This window comes from Scyliorhinus torazame, chromosome 4 (genome assembly GCF_047496885.1).
Source record: "Scyliorhinus torazame isolate Kashiwa2021f chromosome 4, sScyTor2.1, whole genome shotgun sequence".
Classification (NCBI taxonomy): Eukaryota; Metazoa; Chordata; class Chondrichthyes; order Carcharhiniformes; family Scyliorhinidae; genus Scyliorhinus; species Scyliorhinus torazame.
In genome coordinates this window covers 190,990,976-191,007,679 of record NC_092710.1, presented here as the reverse complement: position 1 = coordinate 191,007,679, position 16,704 = coordinate 190,990,976, and the positions used below count along the sequence as shown (strand labels likewise).

The window sequence follows — 16,704 nt, the reverse complement described above, 5'->3', positions numbered from 1 at the left end:
ACAAGGGAACAGCGTCTTATCGTGTCCGGATGAATAAAACTCTCCGTGCTCCCCGAGTCGATCAAACACGGCGTCTCGTGCCCGTTCACCAGCACCTTCGTCGTTGTTGTCTGGAGCGTCCTGGGCCGCGACTGGTCCAGGGTCACCGATGCCAAATGTGGTTGCTGCATCTGGTCATTGTCTTCAGGCAGTGTGGAGCCGTCCACGCTGGGGTCCTGGCCTGTCAGCCAAGATGGATCGCACGCGGTCGGGGGTGGACAAAATGGCCGCTCCCATGGGTCGCACGTGGCCCGCGGGTAACCAGGTGGCGGCGCCCGTCCTCCCCTCGTGGCGTCCGGGGTCCAAAATGGCGGCGCCCGTTGGCCGCACATGGGTCGCTGGGGGGGGTGAGTCCGTGGTCCCGTTTCTTCCCCGGAGATAGCGGCGACCCCGCGGGACTGGCACACCGCTGCGTAGTGCCCCTTTTTGCCGCAGCTTTTACAGGTGGCCAAGCGGGCTGGGCAGCGCTGGCGGGGGTGTTTTGGCTGCCCGCAAAAATAGCAGCGGGGCCCCCCCGGGTGGTCTGGGATTCTGGCCGTGCACGCTTGCGGGGGGGGGGGGGGGTGCCGGGGGGTCGATCGCTGTGGGAGTCCACGGAGCCCAAGGGGCTGTAGCGCGGTCGGGGGCATAGGCGTGGGCGTTTTGGGAGGCCACGTCGAGGGAGGCCACAAGGGCCCGTGCCTCTGTGAGTCCGAGAGAGTCTTTCTCTAAAAGTCTCTGGCGAATTTGCGATGATGCCAAACCTGCTACATACGTGTCTCTGATCAGGAGCTCCGTGTGTTCATTCGCCATTACAGCTGGGCAGTTGCAGTTTCTTCCCAGGATCATTAGAGCATTGTAGAATTCGTCTAGCAATTCCCCGGGGATTTGTCGTCTCATCGTGAGCTGATAGCGTGCGTAGACCTGGTTGACGGGCCGAATGTAGGTCTCTTTCAGCAAGGTGATCGCCGCTGGGAAAGCTTCCGTGTCCTCGATGAGCGAGTAGATTTCGGGACTCACCCTGGAGTGTAGGACCTGCATCTTCTGGGTCTTCTGTAGGTCTGCCGGGAGCCGTTTGGAGGTATCCCTCAAAGCACGCCAGCCAGTGCTTAAACGCCAATGCGGAGTTAGCTGCTTGAGGGCCGATTCGCAGGCACTCCGGGGCGATCCGGAGCTCCATATTCCTTTTTTAAGTCTGCTCAATAAATTGTGGCACCATCGATAACACACGAGGCGAGACGTAGAGAAACTCAATTGAGGCTTTATTGAGCAGACTTGTTCCCCAGCAGCTCAGTTACAGAATGCAGCTGCTGGGAGAAACCGGGTTCTTATACCCCACCTTTCTGGGTGGAGCCCAGTAGGCGGCAGATCCAATCAGGACCCAGTATCTGTCCACCAATAGCCCCTCGGCATCATGGTGTACCGTATTACCCCTAATACATACCACCACAATGATCAATCACATTTCAAAGCATTTCCTTGTAATTAGTTCCTATTCTTCAGTGCTTGGAATCATCTTCATGGAGCGACAGGGTTTCACTGTGATTTTCATTGCTTTAATGAAACGGGCATATCTGTCTCATTTTAATTGCTGTATCCCTGGGATTTTGCATAGGCTCACTGACAAAATAAACCTGTGGGTAGAAGTCCTGAGACACTGCACGTCCACCCTCATGGACGATTCCATGGAATTTCAGACCAATACTGTCATGATATGCACTCATGCACATAACGAGATACAGACAGGCAGTGACAGAAACCCAGTAGAACCAATCAACACACAGGACAGAACATAACTTTATTGAGATGGACATGAGGACTATCGCCACTGCCCTGGAGTACGTCTATAAAGGACAGCTACAGCCTGCAACATGAAATGTCAAACATGGAGCTGAGAAGCGGCCATTTTGTGAGGAAGATGCTGAACTGCCTCCACAGTTCAGAACTGACATTTTTACCTGAAGCAGGGTTTCCACCAGGAAGGTAGCAGTAAGACTGGAATGCCCTTCCCGATAAGGACTATTATATTGTCCACCCACTGTGATGACCGTTAACCACAATAGCCTAAGACTTGATGCATTTGCTTTTTTTTCCCCAGGTCGTAATAATCCAGGAAGGATAATGTGTAAACCTTGAATAAAATACATGCGGTCCTATTTCATCTTTCAGTGCTCAAATAATGCCTGGTCACCAACAGCAAACATTGTTTCAGTAAAACACACCAGTGAATATTCTTGGTTAAAAATAATAGATTAGGTGGACTGGCCATGATAAATTGCCCTTAGTGTCCAGAATTGCCCTTAGTGTTGGGTGGGGTTACTGGGTTATGGGGATAGGGTGGAGGTGTTGACCTTGGGTAGGGTGCTCTTTCCAAGAGCTGGTGCAGACTCGATGGGCTGAATGGCCTCCTTCTGCACTGTAAATTCTATGATAACCAATCACCAGGCAGAACACTAGAAGGTGGTTTCCCACTATAAAACACACGAGGCATCAGCACTCCGCCTCTTTCCACTGGTGACAACTGTCGTGACAGTCAGGGTGTATATATCAGTTAGCACCTTCTACACGTGGCTCAGAGCTACTCTGTTCTAGTTAGTTATAGTAAGCACGCTTAGATTCGTAGAGTGTCAAACCCACAGCGAACTGTGTGCGCTGCTTAACAAGTTCAATAAAGTGTATTGAACCAACACCAAAGTTTGGAGTCTACTTTCAAGTACAACTGCATCCAGTTGCAGTCCGTGTTACCCCAGGGTGATTAACACGACAAATACCATGTCCATCAGGCTTCATTCTGTGTTTCTCGGTTTCTGGCCAATAGCACTGGAACAGGCTGCTGATATCAGGCGTTCTGCAGCTTGGGATGGGGCTGGCGGGAGTAGTGGGTGGGTGTGGGGGGGGGGGGGGGGGGGGGGGGGGGGAGATGTGATGAAATATGGCACTTCATTCATTGAATGGTGACATATTGCTAAAGGGAAAATAAATGTCAACATATTTCATAATATTCCCTAATCTGAAAAATATAACGCTTGTATTTTACAGATTGACACCCTACAGGCTCTTTTCCATTGCCCAGGTGTTCTGGTATGTGTTGGACATGAAAGATTCAAACCAATTTTGAATGAAAAATTCAGGAGGAGACTTTCTGAAAGGATGCCTGGCCTGTCAAGGCGATCTCGTGCCGACGTCAATAACGAATCAGATGATATGAAGAGAAATGGTTAGTAATTTTCTTTCGTTTCATTTTTTGAAATGTAAAAAATGGAATGCAACTGTGAACAAAACCTGCCATTAAAAGTGTAATGATATAATCCATATGGCTTTACTTCGGGAGTAGTTAGATCAATAGCTCCACCTGTAAAAGTCTAACAAAGTGAGGGATACACTTGCCCTTTGGCTGACTAAACTGAATTCGGAAATTCCTTTCATTTCATTTCAATAACCTCCTTACATGTGGAAAATGTGCAGTCAGTCGAGTTTGAAAACTGGATTGCTGCAAGTTTGGGTGAGCTGGCAATTCTTAAAGGACGGCTGTTATCTTGAACAGTGAGTTGCACATAACTATACTTCTGGCAGTGGTGTAATAAAATACATTTTTTTTAAACTATACTTATGGAAGGAAGCAACTCAGTCTGTGATATTGTATAATATGTAATAAGTGACTGGAGGTTTGATTGCAGTGAATGCAAATAACGTAAATGCAATGTTTCCATTTCAATTTGTGCTCACAGTAAGTGAAAGGAAGGCCTGACCTGTGGGAGGCCCAGCAAGCCGATCCAAGGCATGAGATGCAGGCTGACCAAGATAACTGATGAAGATCAGCTCTTTTCAACATTTCTTGGAGGCCAAAGAGAGCAGGAGTACTCTCACCAGGCCACAGAAAAATGTTTTCAGCCTCCCATCCCCCATTTAGGACCCCAATGCTCTCTTCCCTTCTCCCCAATAGAGGTCTGAGCCATGCTTTGGCAAATTCTTCATCAAATCTCATGAAATTCAGTCTGGAGCCTCATTAACATAAGCAGCCCACTTGAATGAGGCTCATGTTTGACGAGAGGATATCGCCTCCACAAAAGGTGCCTTGCAGGATGCAAATTAGGCTGGTGACTTTTGTGGGACACTGCCATTGGTGAAGCTCCTAATAACGAGGATAATGAGATGCTTATTTTTAAATTTAGGAAATGTTCAAAATGCTAAATGTCCAAAAGGCTCCCCTCTTCCCAACACACTCTTCCCCGACCATATTTCCAGCCTTTCCATCTCCCAGTCAATCACCAATAGGCCAGGAACATTTAGCTCTATGCCTATATTTAAAAACAGAGTGGATGGGAGCTTGAGGAAAGCGATGAAAGTACATGGCGTGTGTGGTATTAGGACTACTCATTTGGAGGACTGGTTGGACCAAATTACTTTCCTGTGGGGTCTGATGAAAATTCATCAACCTGAAACATTAACTCTGTACCTCCCTCCACAGATTCTGCCTGACCTGCTGAGTATTTCCAGCACTTTCTATTTTTAATTATGTTCCTGTCTTGTATATTCAATGTAATTGCAAGTCATTTGAGTCAAGTAAATTAACCAATACAGGTAATTTAGCTGGATTCTTTTAAACATAATATATTACGCAATACAAGCAATATACTTGAAGTGGTTCGACAAAAGGTGCATTGCCTTAAAATTAGGCTGTTCAGATGTTCAAGCATGAATATTAATATACTTGTCAGATATTCCTCTGCTTTTGTAAGCAAAATGCTAGCAACATCTTTATGTGTACGCCATTGGCATTCTCATGTAAACCATCCCATCATCTGAGTCTACTGAAGCAAAATCTACCTTCCTCTTCACCCTCCAGTTAAATGAGACACACCTTATCCATTCCCCTGTCCTGACCTAGCTGCTGCCTACTCAGGCCCAGTGACTCACCGTATGCCAACCCTGATTCAATACTACCCTCTAAGATATGTGCAGTCTCAGTGTCTGAGATGAGGGCTTCAAGTGTCAGATTATGTAATGGAACCTCTTCACCAGGCGTATGGTGCAATTCCTGCCTCATGATGTTACAGTGATTGGCCAGTTTTTGGGTATCTGAAAGGATAAATGCATAAGTGGAGAGTTGAAGGGAGGGAAGTGTAAAACAAAAGGTCCATGGTCCCATCATCTGCAGCTTGTATTTCATGCCAGATAGTAAATAGGAAGAGGGTGAAGGAGGTTATTGAGAAAGCACATCAAACAGTTAAATACCGTCATCCTGAATGTTCAAGGTGATGCCAGATACAAAAGCTCCATCATAGCTGTACTCATGACGTAGAATAAAATCCCCTCCGGGGGAGCAGATAATTCAAGTCTAATTGTCCTCTTCTGGTTCTGCTCTGCTCCATCTGCAATGGGACACATTGTCCTGCAAGGGAGAGGGAAAATGTTAGTGACTGGGTTGGTTGCAATATGTTTGGATGATGTGCCTGCCATGATTGTATCACTGGAGGTATGTGGAAGCAGTTAGAAGTGGGTTTAATGCTGATAGCATTGGAAGTTGTTTGAGGTTGGTGTAGAGTACCTGAATGTTAGGCCTGAGTTCTGACAGCTGGAGGTTGTTTATGGTGAGTGATAGGGGTATGGTCCATTGAGCAGTCTGTAAGGTTAGTTTGTAAAAAGTAGCATTCGATGATGCATTCACTTCCCTTGACCACTCGTGTGAGGTCATTGAACATTTCCAGCTCTTCTATCTGAGTTCTTGGGGCCAGACATTGACCTCCATGGCTATCTCCTCCACTCTCAGCGGCCTACTCGCTTCAACTCTCATTACGTTTTCTTTTGATCTATGCTTCTGAGGACTCCTCCATCTTGTGCCACCCTTATGGTTACCAACCTGCTTCAGCCACCTCTCCCAGTGTGGCTTTTGAGGCTCCAGAGTTGCCGGCTATCTGATTGGGCCGGTAGCATCAAGAGCTCACCAACACTCCTTAATAAGACAGAGAATGCGGGCAAGGAAAATCAGGAGGCTGCCTCAGGAGGGTATTACGCAAGAGGCAATAGTTAATTTCTGTTTGCATCATTGGATGTATTGTCGGATAAAGATATTAATGAAAAGATTTTTGTTGGTTCTTTATTGTTGCTGTGGGCAAAGAGATGTTTGTCACAGGGCGTTTCAGAAGGATTTAACAGTGGGAATGGGAGAAATCCAAACTTGGCAACGGACATAGCTTTGTCAAAAGTGAAGTCTGATAAAAAGCTCTTTGATAGCTTGTCCAGAGAAAGAGGCATCCAACATCACCTAGAAGACTCAGGATGACAGTATGTTTCCATCTGATGCCCTTTCTCAAACTTCCCCTTACCCTCGTCCTGTTACCTGGCATGGGCTGCAACCGTAGATGATCCAAAGCAAGGATGTCCACGATGCAGCCTCCTGTCTCCTCCTCTTCCTTGTCCATAGGGAGGGGGCCTCTGCACTCCTACAGAAAATAGTTGCACCCCCATGTTGGTGATATTATGGATGATGCTGTAGATCACCACTTACTTCAAAATCAACACTGTGATGCATTAGAGAGCTCCCTCTTCCCTGACCAGTTAAGGCAATGGAAAGATTGCATGAGCAAGTCAATTATCTGCTCCAAGATGTTTCTTGTGATTCTGTAGCTCTCATTATATTCCTGCTGCCCTCACATCATTGAGTGGTGGAAGGGGGTTGCCAGCCACAAGTGCCTTGTTTATAAGGAGCCAGCTTCTACTTTTCCATGGAGACCTGAAGATGATGGTAAGGCTGACTGCCACAGAGTGAATGCATCATGGCTACTGCAGGGATAGCAGACTGTTATAGGAGAGGCATTTTCAGAACCCCAAAATGTATCATGAAGTTCAACCAACCTCCCCCCTTAATGTATTTGTTGCTTTTCCTAGCACACGGCTTGTTCCCTATGTGTGGGATTACAATTATGGACACGTGGGTTTTTAAACACAAAACAATGATTATTCCATGAACTCAACTTAACATCTTAAATAAATATTGGATCTCTTAACACCCCTTACTTCAAAGATAACTCCGAAAATATTGCAACAGTAAATAATTCGTCAAAATGTTCCTTCAAACTTCCAAGAGACTTAACACATTTAAACAGAATCACATCAGGTTAAAGGCTTTACTATTATGAGTTTAAATTACCCAAATGATCCAGAGATAGTCTTTCATGGCAGACATCACAGCAAATCCAGCTCACTGCAAAACACAGACACTCCCCAAGCTCTTTTCCTCCAAACTGCAGCTCTCTTGAAACACACAGACACACACAAGCAAATAAGTGATTATTATTAGGGGCTGGTTTAGCACAGGGCTAAATCGCTGGCTTTGAAAGCAGACCAAGGCAGGCCAGCAGCACGGTTCAATTCCTGTACCAGCCTCCCCGAACAGGCGCCGGAATGTGGCGACTAGGGGCTTTTCACAGTAACTTCATTTGAAGCCTACTTGTGACAATAAGCGATTTTCATTTTTTCATTTTTCAAGCTCGTTTTCAAACTGAAACTTCAAAATGGCTGATCTAAAGCCCAACTCCACCCACTCCCTGACATCACTGTTTTCTTAAAGGTACATTGCTTAAACATCCATGTCTTAAAGGTAGTCTCACATGACAAGACATACACTGACATTGGGCTGTTGGTGGATATTGATAGAATCGTGGTTCCTATACCTTTCCCTGCTGCTCCAAAGCTGGCCTCAGGGCTTCCATAGCAGTAGTAACAGCAGTGCCACAGAAACCAATTTTGTGCCCATATCTCTAACTTTGTCCTTACTTCATTGTAGAGTGCACTTCATATTATTATAGAAGGTAAGGTTAATGCAAGCCAAATTTTTATTGTTTCCGAAATTAACTACATTTTCTCTCCTTTTGTCTTTTTCTCTCCATTTTTCACGTTAAACTGCTCGGCAAACATATTCCTTCAATGGTACTTTTGGGATTCTTGGATTATTCCGGTGAAATACCATTCCATATTTCATAGTTAACTTTGGATTGGAAGCCAAGAAAAGTGTAATACATCCGAGATCACCTTCTAGATCATCCAGATTTTCAATTTCAGCAGATAAATCTTATACTAAGGGTTCGAACATGTCATCGAGCAACAGTGGTTATGCTTCATTTGCAGACTCTCTCCCACACAAAAAAGATGGTGAATTAATGAATTCTGTGATAGATGATGACATTGAGAAAAAAGTGCATGTGAACAAGGATGGGAGCCTTTCATTGGAAATGAAGGTTCGCTTTCGTTTGCTGAATCGTGAGACACTTCAATGGTCAACACAGATCAGGAAGTCTGGTTTTGCAAGGAAAACCAGGAATGAACATTTAAGTTCGGTAGAAGACTTTGTCATGGAACAGGACGATCAAAGAAATACTGACAATGGTTTTGATGGGTCAGTTGATCCATGCAATGCTGATGACTTTTACGTTTCAAAGCTCGATTGTACAGAACCTGAGGAAAACCACTGTGAGAACTGCAAATATGATCGGGGGTATGACATTTGGAAAAATCCAATGTATGCTGGACAAGTTGTAAAAGCAAATTCTGGAAATGGCACGTACACTCAGTCCTCTTTCTCAGGCCCATCACCTTACCAGAAAGCTGCATATCAGAGGAAATCTGCTGAAAGCATACAGACAATATCTAGCGAGGAATATTCCCAGCATTTTGTGCAGCAGATGGAAAATCACTCAGAAACTGTGGAAGATGGAGAAGGAGGGATAGAATATTGCTCTGTTAGTCACTGTAGTAGCCAAAGTGGTAGCTTCACGTCTGCTTCTAAAAATGGGGGATATCGCAAAGGTAGAGCATCCTTTTCCAGGAGCACCATCAGCCACCACATTTCATCACGCTCTTCGACAAACATTAGTCACCAAAACAGACATGATGAATCCCCCTCTGGTGTTTCATCAAACAATTCGACAGCTTCTTCAAAGGGGAAGGTTGCAACCAAAACAATAGATATAGGAGAAAATATCAAGCCAACAACATCACGCACCAACTCAGAAGAGGTTTCAGTTGATTTAAAAGAAGTTGATAGTACAGTTGGACGTGATAAGCCAGCAAGTACTATCTCGGAATCATTTTGTCACTTGAAATGCAACAAACAAGGCAAAGGTAAGCGGAACTCAGAAAGGAGAGCTCAAAATCTATCTTCAAGCTGTTCAAAACATTCAGTTGATAGCAGTAAAGAATCAGTTGCATTGAACCATTTATGTTCAAGCGCCTCATCAAGCTGCTCCAATCAATTCAATGGGAAAACAAATGACATTAGGAATGCTGGATTTGCTGAAGAAGGCAAAGCATATTCAATTGCATCCAGTGGCTCCTTCCACAGTGATAAAAATTCAAATAGAGAAATATACGAAGACAATAGGCCAAGTCATGATGTTTTATTATCTTCAAAAAAATCCAAAATTGACTGTCATATTAAACAAAACTTGAATATATCAGGAAGTCAATCATCTCCTGAGATCCTGGGCATCAACGATGAACTACATTTACCAAATAATGACACTAATGGAAGACCAGTAAGCAACACAACTTACTCATCTTCCAAAAAGAGCAATAAACATACAAAAAATATGGATGCAAATGAAGGCTCCACATGTTCTGTTCCCTCTTGTTTGTCTACATCCTCAGCAGCACAGATGATGACGTCATCACTCATTGCAGGTAAAGGTGGCTATGTTTTATGTGCAGAAAACATCAATGAAAAGAAAAGGGTGAAACCAACTACTTCTATTCAGTCTGAACAATCGTCACTGAGTGACCATACAGAAATTGTGACAAACTCCGTGAACAAAAGTAAGAAATTCTCAAACTCTAAATCATTAAAAAGTAGCAGTTGTCGAAGTAAAAAAGTCAAGTCAGAAGATGAATGCAGGCTTCCCACATCTGCCTCTGGTAATTCAGACCCAAATGTAGAAGTTGGTGAAGAAGGAAAAACAAGTAATGAGGATAACACACCAGCTTTAGATCCATCAGATTTTTCAGAGGTTTTACAAATAGAAGACAATATAAAAATGGAGTGTGAGAGATGTGAAAAGGCTCATAGCATTTGCTTGATTGTTTCTAAAGCATCTAGAGACAAAGCTGCAGCTAAAAGCCAAGAACAAGTAGATCAAACCAATATTTCAAAATTATCAAATCTAGCCGAGTTAGAACTTTTGCCTTGTAAAATAGTTGAAGATACAATGACTCACACAAACTCAATTACCAAAGATGCTTCTGTTGAGGGTAGGCCTCAGTCTTTTGTACAAAGGGGAATGGCTGGTGGTGAAAGTACTAGACAGTTATTAATGGACCCGGCTCTCCAGTCTAAAAGCATCATAAGTACTGATAAAGTAACAGGTTGTAAACCTCCTGCCTCGAGGCCGACAACATCAACATGCAATCTAAGTGATGAGAGTACCACTGATAAACCCCACAAAGAAAATGGCATTAAAAGTGACAGCAGTAGAAGCAGTGAAAAAGTAAACAGCAAAGAAACATTTAAAGTTAACAATAATAATAAAAAGAATAAAAACAAAAAATCCACATTTACTAGTACAGTTGCTTGTGGGAAGATTGATCTTATACCCGGTGTACTTCCCGATGCCTCATTTGAAGATATTGTTCACGAATGGCTGAAAAAAATTCCATCTGAAAACATGCTCGTGAAATATGACAATACCGAGGAATTCCAAGATAAGTGTGAAAAGTCTGCAACGGATGTGATACCAGGAGGGGGAAAGAGTGAAACAGAGGCTCTTACAACATTAGATGGGAAACCATATGGAGTCGAATCTACTGTCAGCAATCAGGGATCAAAGGAGAAACATGATTTGATGATGGTAAAGTTGGAGAGCAGTGGAAGCCTAATGGCAGAAGCTAAGAGTTCTGGCCAAGAGGTTGTCCAAGAGGCGGATGCTTTACAGCCAAAACCAGTAAGTTCTTGCTGTTCTGGATTGACTACGACCAATCAGCTGCATGAGAAAGTCTTGCGGAACAATGTGCATTCTTCCATTGAGGCTATAAAAGTTCTTCTTTCTTCTGGACAGAGGGCAAAATTGGACAGATCAAACAGTCTGCCAAGTTTAAATCTTACACTTAAAAGCAAACTAAGCCATTCAGCGAAGGCCCTATTGACTTGCCTCGCCAGTGTGCAATTCTTTGACAAAGAATCCTTGGATTCCGAAAACAAGTTGATAAAGACAAATAATTCTGCACAAAAAGAGCTTCTAAGTATCCTAAAGTCACTCTGGTTTACTGATATCATGATAGAAGATGTGGGGGAGGTTTCACAAACTTCTGGAAAGCATTCCAAAACATTTAAAGGCCATAATTCAGCAGATGATAATGTCACCCCGTTGTCTTCCTCTGGAGTGGATATCAATAGTGGGTCAGGGGGTTCAGGAGATGGTAGTATGGGTGGAGTAACTGATGCCCCTCCAACAGGAGAGAAAAAAAATGGTAACTTATATTTACAAACCTATACTAACAAGAAGGATGATGCATCAAAACAAAATCAGCCTTCTTTAATGAAAAACATATCTGATGAGAATTCTGAGATACGCATTGAACAGAATAAGAAAAATGAAGACTACTCAATATCATCTGCAGGTTCACCAATGACCGATGCTCCCTGTAGGAAACCAAAACGAAGAAACTGGAATGGAACGAACAAGTCGGAGGATAATGATAACATTGATAAAAGATCCCTTTCAAGAGCCTCAGAAGTATCACAGTCAGATGTTGCACCATCCAGTCCAGTCACTCCAGACATAGCTTGTCGTGTCCAATGGAGCAGTGGGGATCAAAGTGAGGATCTGGATGAAATTATAGCAACACTAGGAAATGTCCACAGGACACAAACCAAAACTTAAAGGAACAATCTGCTTCAGTGGGAGAGGGTATGAAACCATTAGCTGGGGCCAGCTGTGACTTGGAAGAAATAGTTCATCGGACTAAGACGCAAGGCCAAAATGGGACAGTAGATGTAAACTATTCAGAGGAAGATAAAATTGTGCATAACAAAATAACAGAAAAATGCGATAATATTGGAATAATAAAAGCACCACAGCAAATAACATCGGGTCACTGTTGTGCAGCACAAGCTGTGAAGCCTGGCCAAGAACCTGAGCCAACAAAAAGGAAATCATTTAATCCTGACCCATTCTGGTTAATGAAACTGCTGAAAAAAATGGAAATGCAGTTTATTGCAGATTATGTAGATGCAATGAATGAGTTTAAAATTAGGTGGAATTTAGAAGCTGATGATAGATTAGATCAGATGATTGAAGATTTAAGCGAAGATATTAGGAGAAGAATCCAAGAAAGCGTTGAAAGAGAACTAAAGAAAGTCCAATGTAGAGCAGGAAGAAACAAGCCATCACCTCCACAGGAACCACGGAGAAGCGAATCATCTGAGCAAACAGAACAAAGACGGAAACGACTAAAGGCTATGTATAAAATGCAAACGTTTACTCCACATTCTAATGAACCAGATCATGAACACAACACAAAAGACTTTTCATCTCTGATAAGTGATGAGGAATTGACTTTTTGTGCAATGTTCGGTGACAATTCTGATTCACATGAACAATTTAGTCCTGATAAATTCTGTCCTTGCGATTCCTTCACAGAAAAAAGCAAGACTCCAAAACCTGTGAAAAATGCAATGCAGACAAATATTCCTATTGTTAAAGACTTTGACCTGAGAGAGATCCTTAGGATGAAAATGAGTAGACCTAATGAGCAAATAAAGAAACATATCGCTGACGCAAATGGACCTGAGGAATTATTGGATAGGAAAACTGATAAGCAAGATAGTGGTGAGAGTGAATCCATGGAACTTGTTGAAAATAAAATAAAAAATGTGATTCAAAATGATGAACCTGTGAATCTGAATCAAGAAAATATTGATGTGAATAACGAATGTCAAAATCATAAATTAGATGGAATGTTCGATCAGGGTGAGGAGCAATTGTCAACTGGTAACCATGTCGTGGGTTTGAATTTGGAGGATATTGATGAGAATAAACAAGTGAATGAAAGCAAAGATGAGGATAAAAGTGAAGATGGAAAATCACGAAGTGTAACATCAGAAAATGCTCTCGAACCTAATGAAGATGAAGAAGGTGATGTTTATAGAGTCGAAAATGAGCACAAAAATGGCAAAGAAGAAAATGATTATACTGAATACAATAATGAAGTGACTAACATTAGAACTGAGGAATACAAGGAACAGGATGAAGAAAATAATATGTTGTGCAATAATACAGATCCTGAGATGGAAAACAATAACAAATTAGAAGAACTGCTTTCTGTTGATAGTCAACAAGTATATGAGATGTCAGGAAACAATGTAAGATATACTGTGGAGAATAACAGCAAAGAGGTACATGAGGCGAAACATTTGAATAACAATGTTTCAGAACTTTCTGATATCCTTGTAAAATCTAATGTTATTAAAAGCCGAAATGAGGAGGTGGTAGAAACCATGAATACAAAGTTACCTCTAGAACAGAGTGATTCCTTAGATGTCAATAGTTGCCCACAGCGCTCTGATGAAGGAATGCCAGAGAATTCTGCAAAGGAGGGCACTGAAGGTGATATTCAGATTGACACTAAAGAAGCTATAAGTAGCAGCTCAAACAGTCCAGGAAACAAATCTTCTCAAATGTACCCACAAAGCTCATCAGATGAAGATACAAAAAGTAACTGCACAAGCCCTGAAGCACCTGAAAACGAGAAAGATGCAGGGAACAATTCAGATCCAGATCAAGAAGCTTCAATGCAAAACAGATCAAAGAAACCTGGTAACACTGAATTCGATGAGGATGATTTAGATTTTTAAGTATAAAAAAGGCAGCTGACAGTGATTCTAATCAGAATGGTTATGTTGATTTGGATAATTTTAATTCAGCAATTAAAAAAGTGATTTCAGCAGATAGTAGAATATCTGTTTGTACCACAAGAGAAGTCTGGTAAAGGGTAATTGAAACTTTGTGTACTGTAATTTGGATGAAGAAACTTAAGCACAATGTAAGTGTGAATGAAAGCTCCTGTTCAATTATTTATGAGGAATCAAGCAATGAAATTGCAAAAAGAGCTGATAATAATGTTGATAGAGTTAGATGAGGGAGCATGGGATAAAGTTCGAGTAGAGCATGGAGGCCAGCACGAACTGGCCCAACCAAACGGTCTGTTTCTGTGCTGTACATTCCATCTAATTCTATGTAACAAGTAGATTAGGCTGTAGAATTTCCAGGCACATTGGGTTAGATTTTCCCAGGCCTTTGGAGGCTGGAGCACCAGCAAATTCTGAACACAAAAACAGCATTGGGCCAGTTTGCCAGCCAGGTCATGCCTCCAGCTACTTTTCCCAAGGGCGGAATTGGCCCGTGCCTGCAACCCGTCTATCCACAGTTGGGCAACTAATGGAAGTGGTTCCACACCAGGAGGGTGGAGCTACACGAGAACTGAAGGAGTTTTAATGGTTGCCAGCAGAAAATGGCAAGCTGCTATCTTCCCATGTTACAGCTTCCCATGTGTATGGAATTTCTGGACACAAAAGTCTTTGATTATCATGGATTCAATGAAGTCTCAGCTGCTTCCCTGATACCGATGGCAGATTTAACACGCTATCCTCCCATTCCTGCTACCTGAATCTCAGCAGTGCTCCCACTGATTACACACAGTGAGGGCTGCTGGCCTCTGGTGCAGTGGGCTTTACTGCCTGCAGCCCTTGCGTCCTGAACTTGCCTGCCATTCCTAATTGACCTCCTCCCAGGAAATCCAGCCAGAAAGCATGCTGCCGTATTGAGCACATTCACAACCCTGAAATGACATTGGCTTCCTGTCATTCATGGCAAAATTCAGCCCACTGAAGCCATTTTTCCTCTTCCACTAACTTCCCCCAGCAATTATTCTGTTTCGTTTATCAAGACTTCAGTCCATCCAATTTTCTTGTCTCATGCACAATATAAAAGATTGCACTAGAACCCAGGTATGGGAACAGGAGTGCATGAAACCAGCACAAGAATAGTACAGCAGCCAGAAGGCCCCAAGGAAAAAAATAATTGTTGCCTGATGTACTGCTCTATTTCAATTTGTCCGAGCAATCCACAGATTGCCCTACATGAGATATGTCCTGACATTGGTCCCATCATCAGTGTTTTGGGACACACATGATGTTTGATGTCCCACAAGAACACAGGAAACAGGAGCAGGAGTAAATCACAGAACCCAATGTGCCTGCTCTGCCATTCAATACAATCATAGCTGATCTTGGGCTTCAAATTCATTTTCACACCTGCTCCCCATATCCCTTCATTCCCTGAGAGACCAAAAATCTGTATATTCCAGCCGTAAATGCATTCAATGCTGGAGCAGCCACAACCCATGAAGACCTGCTGCAGCAAGTCTCTACTTCCTTTTACTCTCCATTGCACATAAGAACATAAGAGCATAAGAAATAGGCGCAGCAGACCAAATGGCCCTTCATGCCTGCTGTGCCACACGATACGATCATGGCCGATCATCTGCCTCAACTCCACATTTCCACCAGTTTCCCATACCCCTTCACTCCCGGAATGATCAGAAATCTGTCAATCTCAGCCTTTTAATGGTGAAGCATCGTCAGCTCTCTGCAATAGAAAATTCCAAAGGTTCACAACTCTCTTGAGTGAAGAAATGTCCCCTCATCTCAGTCCTAAAAGATTAACCCCTTATCCTGAAGCTGTGACCCCTTGTTTCCCAGCCAGGGGGAACAACTTAATAATAATCTTTATTGTTGTCACAAGTAGGCTTTGCATTAGCACTGCAATGAAGTTACTGTGAAAATCTCCTAGTCGCCACATTCCGGTGCCTGTTGGGTACACTCAGGGAGAATTCAGCATGTCCAATTCATCTAACAAGCACGTCTTTCGGGACTCGTGGGAGGAAACCGGAGCACCCGGAGCAGACACGGGGAGAACGTGCAGACTCCACACAGACAGTGACCTAAGCCGGGAATCGAACCTGGGACCCTGGAGCTGTGAAGCAACAGTGCTAACCACTGTGCTACCATGCCGACCTCTCAGTGTCCATCCTGTCAAAGCCTCTTCAGATTCTTGTATGTTTCAATGAATGGGAGCTCCGAAACACATTGACATTGAACAGATTTAGACAATAATTTTTTAAGCTTGCCAACTCTTTATTAATGATTTAATTGCATTAATTGGAATTCTGCTTTCCAAATAGCTTTATGTCTGAGTAATAATGTACGTGTAACTTTATAGTTTATTACTTGGCAATAGATTCTTCTCTGAGTAGCCAGAAATGATGTGTTGGATTGGATTTTGTTTCTATTAATCCTGTATGTTCCACAATGTGTAACACTTTTTTAAACTAAGAGCAGTGGCAGACCCTGCAGCTTTATCTCACTATTTTGCCTAGAATTCGCATTTCATTTCCAGGATTTAAAATAAATAAGTTAATGGATCTTTGTCTTTTTATTGTGTAATATTGTTTGAATTCTCATTAGCTCTGAATCAAAGTTGTTATTTGATGTGAACCAGGCTGCCAACAATAATATTTCATGGATTCTACAATAAAGTGTCTCATCAGAGAAAATGTAATTATCACATCAGCACATACATTTTGATATGTCACAATAATTTTCATAATCCATTTGGTCTTTGAGAGAATGCTGACATA

The 16,704-nt window shown here is 42.8% G+C and overlaps 1 protein-coding gene across 1 annotated transcript in view; it reads left to right on the top strand.

The window, feature by feature from the left end:
• Positions 1 to 16,457, top strand: part of LOC140411444 (uncharacterized) — a 40,439-nt gene extending 23,982 nt beyond the window's left edge. The window contains exons 2-4 of the mRNA XM_072500548.1: positions 3,058 to 3,235; positions 8,002 to 11,846; positions 11,891 to 16,457. Of these exons, the coding sequence (XP_072356649.1) occupies positions 3,058 to 3,235; positions 8,002 to 11,846; positions 11,891 to 13,861 (5,994 nt within the window). The 3' untranslated portion in view covers positions 13,862 to 16,457. The remainder of the gene's footprint in view (positions 1 to 3,057; positions 3,236 to 8,001; positions 11,847 to 11,890) is intronic.
• Positions 16,458 to 16,704: the final 247 nt, after the last annotated feature.